This window comes from Schistosoma mansoni, chromosome W (assembly GCF_000237925.1).
Source record: "Schistosoma mansoni strain Puerto Rico chromosome W, complete genome".
NCBI classification, from domain to species: Eukaryota; Metazoa; Platyhelminthes; class Trematoda; order Strigeidida; family Schistosomatidae; genus Schistosoma; species Schistosoma mansoni.
In genome coordinates this window covers 12,586,422-12,596,262 of record NC_031502.1, presented here as the reverse complement: position 1 = coordinate 12,596,262, position 9,841 = coordinate 12,586,422, and the positions used below count along the sequence as shown (strand labels likewise).

Sequence of the window (9,841 nt, the reverse complement as noted above, 5' to 3'; positions counted from 1 at the left end):
TTATTGTTCGATTAATTGACTGCTTTGATTTTGTAGCTAAGTTAAAACAGGATTTCGAAGAATCTCGAAACATTTTATCACCCAGGGGGCTGAAATTTCGGTAACTGTTTGTTATGAAAAAATAATACATCGTTGAAGTTTCTACTAAATTTGGAAAATATGTTCAAGAGCAATCCGTGCGATTTGGTGAAATACATTACCAGAACAGCTAAAAACAGTCAAACTCTGCTTGAAATGGAAAGATTAGTGATCAAGAATCTAAATAAAGGCCATAATTTCCCCATTTTTAACTAGTCATTATGTCACTAAAGTGGTAATAAAAATCAGAATATTGAAACAATACAAACGATTAACAATTAATTATAACTCATGAAGTCACCAACTCCTATTTTCCAAAACTGCTCTCACTTCGAAAATTACTTATAAAGTACAGAATATCTGAAACAGGAGTGAAAACCAATAACAGAAAACTTACAAATAGTAACATGATCAGGGCAGCAGCAAAGTAGGACGACCTAGACATCTGCGAAATAACGAGCTTATAATGTTGTCCGCTCATTACATTTACCACATAACCTTTCAGTCCTTCGCTAGCTGATAAGTACTTCACACTACCAATCAAAAGGTCTTCATAACCGAGAAACTCTTCCATGAGAAAACGACTGAGTTTACTGCCGAAGCAAGGGTTTGTTTCTGGGTCTACAATTTAGCAATATGCATTTTTGATTACGTAAACCTAGTAATAGAAAAATATTACTTCCACACAGAAATTTGCAAGAAAAATTCTTAATAACAAATCCTAATAAGCTCTATCACTTGCGACTATAAGACCTTAGCAAGTTCTGTAGAAAGAGACCGGAACGGTACACCAAGATTTTATCAGCAAATAATATTGACAACAAAGTATTTCATCATACAAAATAAAGGTCCGTACTGTACACGAATGAAAATTAGAGAGGGCATCCTTAAAGAGTTCTGTGAACGACATTCACGTTTACACTAATATTTCCGAATGGTAATTACTAACTTCAAACAGATTAGACAGATGACGTAGTGTGTTACTAATCTTTAGTCAGCAATCTGATACGTAAATGTCACGATTACTCCCAGGAAAACACAAACACTGAGTGAGAAATTTTTACGGTAAGGAAACGAACGTTGGACAATGAAAATGTTTTTGCTCTAGTGGGCATTCATAATGTGCAGGGTGATGATAAGAAAAGTTTGTATGTAACTCATTTTGCTGCTGGACTTAATTTGAAGCTACATTTTGTTACTAATTATTCTTTGGTTTTTCGCCACATTAGAAATCCGTGCACTATACGACCGTAACGCTGTAATAAATTAAATTTTTGGTTCATTAATTTATGTAACCTTATTTTTGCAGTAATAAATTCAACCGCTTACACATGGAATTACTATATCCTCTGATTCGAGTTGAGAACACGAACAATGTAGAAACGAAACTGCTTTCTAATTTATCTTAGCCTCACTCAAGGAACTATATACGAAGAGGTTTGCGTAAAAAAGGGACGTAAATAAAGAAAGGGAGAAACAAAGAACAAGACACCAATAAGATAATTTCGAAACATGTTTTACTGAGTGGTACAAAAAGGTAATTACAAGAAACAGAATAAAAACTTTATATTACATCATTTTATCACCAGATGAAATCAACTGTTACGTTGTGATCTAAGCATCTTTATCAAGAATTTGAATAGTATTAATTAGAATTTTACTCTGATTAACATCTAGTCAATTATGAACTTTGCAAAAGAAGTATTCCCTTCTCCTCACCAGATGTTATACAGTTGAATACTGATGTTAAAGGATTTTCCTGCTAACTAATTTTTATTTACCTTGCAAGGCGCACCAGAGAACATTAATCTAGTACAGGCTTCCTACTAGAACATTACTGGTCGATTCAGAGGTTATGGTGAACTGTCATCGGAATTGGTTATTTAAAGTGGTGTTCGTCAGAGTTGTCCGTTCTCTCCACTTTTATTTAACTTTTTCATAGACACGCATTTAGAGATGACACTCGTCGTCCGACTTGTCAGGGATTGATCTATCAGGAGATTCACTTGACCTAAAATACTCAGGTGATATAGTTCTGTTCGCTTAGAACGCTGGCAAAAAGGACAGTTTTGTGATCACCATAAGCAACAATGCAACCATGTTTTGAATCAGGTCCTCTCACCGAATTTATAATGTTAACAAAGGATTAGCTTGCGTCACTGGCTGAATTCATGATAAGGAGTGAAGCAGTTGAACGTACCAACCGCTCCACTTGTGTATTGAGAGTGTCATCAGTACTGATGGTATGGTGTCTGACGAAATATCGGCACAAATTCAGAAGGCTCGATTGACTTTTGTCAACTTGCATCATTAGTGGCGTAAGTGAGATAGTCGTCTGCCAACTAAAGTGCGAGTTGACTGTGCAGCAGTTCGCACTGTTCTACTTTATGGTTAAGGAATATAGCCATTAAGAATAGAGGATATTCGTAGACTACTAGTATTCGATCACAGGTGTCTTCGAAGCATTCCACTTGTATTTTGAAACCACCGAGTGAGAAATGCTTGGATTGGAAACACGGTATTAGGAAAGGATGGAGAGTCGACTGGTGAGGTAGTAAATCTTAAAGAGGCGGTTGGGACTTATCATGTATGCACAACCACAGCCTACCTCAACGGGCGACATTTTATGATGATGACTGGATCAAAACTAGGGGTGGAAAAACCAAAAACACGGTATCAGTCCGTGGAGACGTCGACGACGGGACTGATTTTGTCTTTCCCCAAATTCTGAGCCACTGAATCCCTCATAACTTTTCTTTTCTGTATGTTTTCTTGAATTGTATTTTCGATGCCTACTCTTTGCAGTCACCACTCACACTGTCACTACCTCTACTACTCTGGGATTTCGCCTGACAACTTTATCTCTCTGTGCTAATGGGGTACGGTAATTTGAACTGATGTACATAAGTAAAGGGTATACGTTGTGACTGACTGAATGTTAAGTTTTTCAGTCTGACTCAATAAAATGGATATAAGACAATTACAGGAAAGTTAAACATACCAAGAACAATCAATTTTACAGTTACGTTAAGCCGATTTCGGGCCCGCGGTGAAAGACGAAGGAGGCCATACTCCAAGGCATATTCAATTATGTAGCTCTCATTTGTGTTTGGTGCTAAAAAACAGTATCAAAAGTTCCCGAAATTGTATAGCTGCTACGAAATTTAGGCAGAAAAAACTTATTAGGTTATGTAAAAATGATAGTTTTGTGGAACAATCAGTTTTTTTTGTATTCTGCTGCTTTTTACTTATGTACATACACAAGCTCTTTTTTTCTTAAATCAAAATCTGATTAAATATTAAAGTTCGAAACTGATATCATTGGAAGTCAACAAGCTGGTCAAATGGATAAGATGTGGTCCTATGATCCCAAGGTTCTGAGTTGAACCTTTGGAGGGGTTAAGGATGTGCACTTCTGGAAGGTTTCACACTAAGATAAAATGGTTGCCCAGTGCCCCCAGTGCCCCCAGGTTTTGAATGTTATTCCAACTAAGGTCAATCTATGATGAATTTGATCTACAAATGTTAAGATATGCAGGAGTAACCTGAACCGAAACCAAATATAATGAAATACGATGGATTCATGGTATCTTGAAAACACTTGTAGAAATAAAAAGCATGACAGATATTTTCATGTTACCCGCTTTAGAGCTTATAAGATATTGAATCTCACAACAGCTTCTCTAATAGGATTATAAACAAATTACTATGTGCTTATCCCAGATAAGAAAGAATGGATTAGTTGAATATTTCCAACTAGTTTACTTGAAGAACTTAGGCTTTCAGCGAATCAATTAGGCGGTTACATATGCAAAGAAAATGCACATTTATTTATTTAATCGCGATCATATTAATATAATTATTGTTGGACAAGAATGTATCTTAATAGGCAGGTCTTTATTCAATGCTGAGTGAATAACCTACAAAATTCTTATTCTGAGATTCCTTAGTATATGTAATCATTTTCACTTTCTTGTTTAATATTTTACACATAATTATGTTAGTTTACTCGAGAAAAAGAGCCTACTCTTTACGGCTATTAATCTTGCTTTGATTTCAGTATACAGTGGTTTGTGTTAATAAATCGGTCTCGCATACAATCATCACTCGGCCAAATTACATCATTGCTTTTTATGTACTTGTCAGAACCGTATTCAATCTGAGAATTTGAAACCTGTTTATAACCAAAAATCTAGAAACTCATCCTCCATAAGTCACATCTAGTTTTTTTAGAATTATAGATACAAACTACGATTTGCTTTATTATTAGCCAAGAATCTTTAATCCATCATTATAGAATCCATTAATACTGAACCTGATATAAGTGTGGTGTTAATTATGTATAAATAATTTGCTGATGTCATACTGCGAATATCAAGAAAAAAAGTGTAAGCAGGTTGACTCTAGAAAAACAACCTAGCTTCCGTTAGGATCACAAGTACATTGAATGACTCCTCAATCTTTTCTGAATCCGTAAACGCTAACACATGTATTGCTAGCTAACAAGATTTTTTTATTTCTTAATACCAGAGCTGTTTCAAGTCTGTTGAACAAACGAGCACCTTAAAATCCACTGTCGTACAACCAACACTTTAGAATGTATTATCATACAAAGATATTTTGTGGTCCGAAAACAAAAGAAATGTTACACTGTTGTGTTTGCTTTTCAATAGTTTGTTCAGAAAACCAGATGACGCGTAGTGCTTTAGTGGGCAACCCACTTAAATATATACCAGTGCATTAAGATGCGGAACCCGCCCCGCCTATTTTTATTTAGTCAGTTGGTTATGAGTCACACAGTAACAGTAACATGTTAGGTAGGGTATCTTTATTAATAAGAATTGGACTCAATCACGGTACCAGAAACCCATTCATTCTTCAACATCCAAATCATTTGTTTCTTATTACTCTTTTCTACTTTCTTTTTTCGAACTCGTATACTTCTTGTACATTTCAAAATTTTTTCCGTACTTTAGTTTTTTCTCTATGTTGCTGAGACCAGTGACACTTAACATGTCTGTCTACTTAACTAGACACGTTACAATCTTGAACTGTTAAACTAATATAAAATCTGCAGCCTAGTAAAAGAAAAAAAGAAAAACAGTTATAGACCTTTGGATCACTGTTTTCAAGAAGCGACCATTAACTGAGTATAATCGGATTACTCTGCTTTTGTAACTGTACTCTACTGATTAATTTAAAAGTTCTTACTTAATGACAAAAATTTAAGTAGCATTCCAATCTAGATTATTCTTTAGTCGTCAGAATGTAGTATACAAAGTTCTGAGTAGATTCATTGGATAATGACCAACAAAGTACAGAAGTATTCTGCACTATGATCAAGGTGGTGAACACATAACTGTTTACTGACAGAAATTACAGTGGTCAAATTTCACGCACAAAAATGTGTTTAAGGAATTAACTCATACTACCATCAGCATCGCATGAGTTTCGTGCAAAGTAGGTGATTTTTTCCTGATAAAAACTACTGTTAAGACTAAATCACTTAAAAAAGAAAAGTATCATTTAAATTTAGTGATATCGCTCCTAAGATCTAGTGGGGTACTTAAATTATTTCTGCAGGAATCGTTTGTGTCAAATAAAATAAAACAAAAAAATGTTCTTACCAGGACCTGACGAGGCATATATACGAATAGGAATGTCGCAAATAAAATCAACGATACCAGCAAAGATGTCGAATACTAACCGGTTCATTCCAGGCAACAACTGACTGAGTTTATTTCTAGTGGTTATAATGGCGTTGTATGGAGACATATATTCCTCATTCTCCTCAAAAGAAAATGTTCGCTCTCGATTACCAGCGTATAAGTAATTTAAAAAGTGGTTGAAATCTTCTTTGATGGATCCATATGCAATGAATGGCAAAGACAAAAGTGAATTCCAGAAGTCCTGATGTTCGGGGATGATATTCTCAGCAAAATAAGCTACTGAATACTTTGAAGTTTTTGGAATATAGGAAATATGTTTACCCAACTCGTTAGTCTGTGGTGTCTTTTCATTCTTGGCTTCAAAACGATAATCAGTTTCAGTACCGTAAAACTCTTTCGCATATGAGTCTTCAAGAGAATAGAATGGGTCAGGAGAACGGATGACTTCGATACGTAAAACACCATAGTTAGGCCATGAATGTCGTAAAAAAGAATCTGATCCATTACCTTTCGACCAATAATTAGTATCCATAGTTCTGGAGGTAAAAGATACACCTGAACCAGACTTTATGCTTTGAAATTCACTACGTAAATGATCCAAACACGTTACTGGAGATTTTACAAATGTTAAGTGAAGATGCATGAATACAACTAGTACGAAAACAGCCTGAAAAATAATTAAACCAATACAATTTAAATTGTATAAAAAACGTTAGCACTTTGTCTAAGTTGGATATAATTATTCGGACAATTCCAAGCTAAACGAAAATTCGGGGTAAAGAGCACACTACAAAAATAGACGAATTTTCAGTCCCATAAATTTAACTCTGAGACTGCAGCGTCAACCTTCAATACTAATGGTTACAAAATCTACTGAACAGTCAGTCAGTGACTAATTAACTAAGGATTACTAAATAACCATTTCTATCTATATAAATACTTCGACCTCCATACATATAGTTCCTTAAGGTATTTCAGAAGGATGGTTATTTGGTATGGAACCCTATAGAAACTGAACTGATACAAGTCTATTGTACAGTGACAACACAAAGTAGATTATTAGATAAGGAAGCATCAAAAGTGACATTTTTGTAATAATGTACAAATCTGCCATTTTATTGTTTGCTTCTTAACCTCCCAGGACATCTTGCATTTTAATTCAGATTTATAAAAAACAGGTCGTTGAAGACAAGCAAAACGAGTACATACAATTCGTAGACTACTTATGTTGCTGTAATAACCAAACGAATGGTTTATAATTCTTTATTTGCTTTCGCTAAAATGTAGAAGAACATTTAAAAAATGGCTCAGTGTTGTGATGAACAGAAGAATTCTTTTCATAGTGTAACTGGTTGTCTAAACCATTATTTGACCCAACCAATAAAATCAAACTAAGCTGAGTCTGAAACCTACAATGTAAGGAGCAACTATAATAAATGATGTGTTGAGAAACACAATTAATGTTAAAAGAGGCAGCAATCTAAAAATCAATTCTTCCGGTTTGAATTTACATCAAATAATAAACACAATCTTATTGCACCCAGTAAATCACTTCTGTTTGTGTAAAAAGTATGAACTCCTTTTGAGATTTCGATGCAAGAATGGTCAAACAACCTGACTAATTCACTCTCAACCAGTCAGCACTAATAAAGAATGCCACTTGCCAGAGGTTTTCTGCGCAACATGTGTGAACTTTCGTGTTTATAAACTTGCATTATTGTTCTGGTATTTGCCTTTGGAATGTATCGTGTTGTGTTATATCGAGTAGTTTGAGAACAATACTAATGTTTTCTGTCATCGTAATTAATTACTTCGAGTGACTATCGTCAGGGTTGTGCGCTTACTCCATGTTTATTTAACTTTACCATAGACATGCTTTTAGAGAGCACTTTCATCGTCTGACTTTTCAGTTGATCTTCTACCAGGAGACTCACTTGTTGGGACTTGTCACGTATGCACAACCACAGCCTACCTCAACGGGCGACATTTTATGATGATGACTGGATCAAAACTAGGGGTGGAAAAACCAAAAACACGGTATCAGTCCGTGGAGACGTCGACGACGGGACTGATTTTGTCTTTCCCCAAATTCTGAGCCACTGAATCCCTCATAACTTTTCTTTTCTGTATGTTTTCTTGAATTGTATTTTCGATGCCTACTCTTTGCAGTCACCACTCACACTGTCACTACCTCTACTACTCTGGGATTTCGCCTGACAACTTTATCTCTCTGTGCTAATGGGGTACGGTAATTTGAACTGATGTACATAAGTAAAGGTTATACATTGTGACTGACTGACTAGTCATTTTGATTGTACTACTCTTACTTGTTTTCTAACAATAACATCTTTCTATATGTGCAGCGCATACGTGTTTTTGTGTCCAGTTGTACAAGAATATACGCTTCTAATCAGTTGTTATGATTTTCAGAATTCAGGCAATCGCGTTACAGATTTTAACTTAGATCCACCTATTAAAGTTTTGACATTTAAGTACTTGACTCAAGGTTTATAAATGGATTTTGGGTTTCATAATGTTATAATAATTTATGCAGTCAAAAATGTGTTACCTGTACCAAAAACCCGAATTCAATGATGCGACGAGCGGTCAAAGGAAACACACGAATATAACCAAGAGCAACTCGCCGGAAGAATACTTCAAATAAGTGAGCACGTGTATTTAGGACATTAGTTCTCAGAAAAATATGAGGCAGTTGGTTTACAGGCCTACTGAATCCATTGAGAATAACCATAAGAGCAGAATGAATTTGATTTGATTGGACACTACAATTTAGTCTACAAAACCAGGTTAGTACGGCAGATACATGACAAATTATAGTGAAAACAGACATTATCAAATGTGATTTATGAATTTGGTAAAAATCAAATTACAAAACGATGGACACTTTAGGAAAAAAACTCATTTCTCAAACTAAAAGTTGAAGTAACAGCTCAAAATGATGTTTGTTCAGCTTTAGCCAACTAGTGCCGAATCGGGGGCAGATGTTTTTGTTTGCTAGAATGACAATAGTTTTTGAGCCTGGTCTGTATTGGTCCACTACCGGTGAACATGGTTGATAAAGTTAGGAAATATTTGTACATTGCAAGTAGTCGATTGTAAGGATTTTCGGACCATTTGCGTAGTATGACGGAATCACAGTGATTAATATTCACGTTAGTTGTGCAGTTATAAATAAACATTGACCAAGCTATGAATCTCTAGTGAGGCAATTTACATACACTTATCTTGAGGCTACATTAATCAGCAATGCCAGCTTGTATATGAGCGAATCAGAAGCTATGGAAAGTCAAAGAAACATATTACCAAGTCATTGAATTAACTGACTACAGGACTCAATCATGGGCAGATATCACAACCAGTAATTGTCAGAAACGTGTAACAAAGAACTATCTCTATTTCCGGAGCACATTTCTGGATCATGATTGTTTTCGTGCGATAACGTATATCGCCACACGTTATTAGATTCAGGAACATTGCAACAGAATGAGTTCTCTAAACTCTTACCTCAAAGATGGAAGTAGGACTAATATATTTTTATGATTTAACTAGCTAGACACCTAGTCTGATATAAACAGAATGTTTGTTTTAATCTAACCTGGTATGAAATACAATAAACTGTTGAGACAAAAGTGAAGTATGTTACATCCTAAACTAAAGTTAGGTAATCCCACTGAACTTAAAAGCGGTATACTTATCTAGCAGATACTCGAAAACTCATGCTGGCAATCTTCGAATACAATAAGTAGTGAAGAAAATTCCAATTTAGACCGACAAGAAGTCTGCACAATTGTCTTGGTCAGTGATGACAAACAAAGGGATAGGTAGCAACGGACAACTGTTAATGACCATTAAAGCGACTAGGGTGTCACTTTGTACTTCCTATGTTTCGATCTCATTTGGATTGTATCTTTCACGCTTAGTTTGTAGTCATGTTAACCCCCACTTACTGTGTTGATAAGAGATATGGCACTATGATTGGTACATCTATGACTTCTTGACTGAGTGATTACGGATATGGCGAATGATTGAAGTTGCTCTCCTCAGTGCCGACAGAAGTAATACAATGTGAAACA

At 35.3% G+C, this 9,841-nt stretch overlaps 2 protein-coding genes across 2 annotated transcripts; both read right to left on the bottom strand.

The window, feature by feature from the left end:
• On the bottom strand, positions 1–652 carry Smp_006240 (hypothetical protein; the record flags this gene model as incomplete). The annotated part of the gene is made up of 2 exons (XM_018788575.1): positions 1–36; positions 476–652. The coding sequence occupies 2 exons, from the start codon at positions 650–652 to the stop codon at positions 1–3; spliced, it is 213 nt and encodes a 70-aa protein (XP_018654104.1).
• A 2,554-nt stretch (positions 653–3,206) lies between these two features.
• On the bottom strand, positions 3,207–8,499 carry Smp_006230 (putative membralin; the record flags this gene model as incomplete). Its single annotated transcript, XM_018788574.1, is given in 4 exon segments — positions 3,207–3,229; positions 5,706–5,806; positions 5,810–6,414; positions 8,317–8,499. Coding segments are annotated over 4 exon segments (912 nt in total).
• Between the last annotated feature and the right edge of the window lie 1,342 nt (positions 8,500–9,841).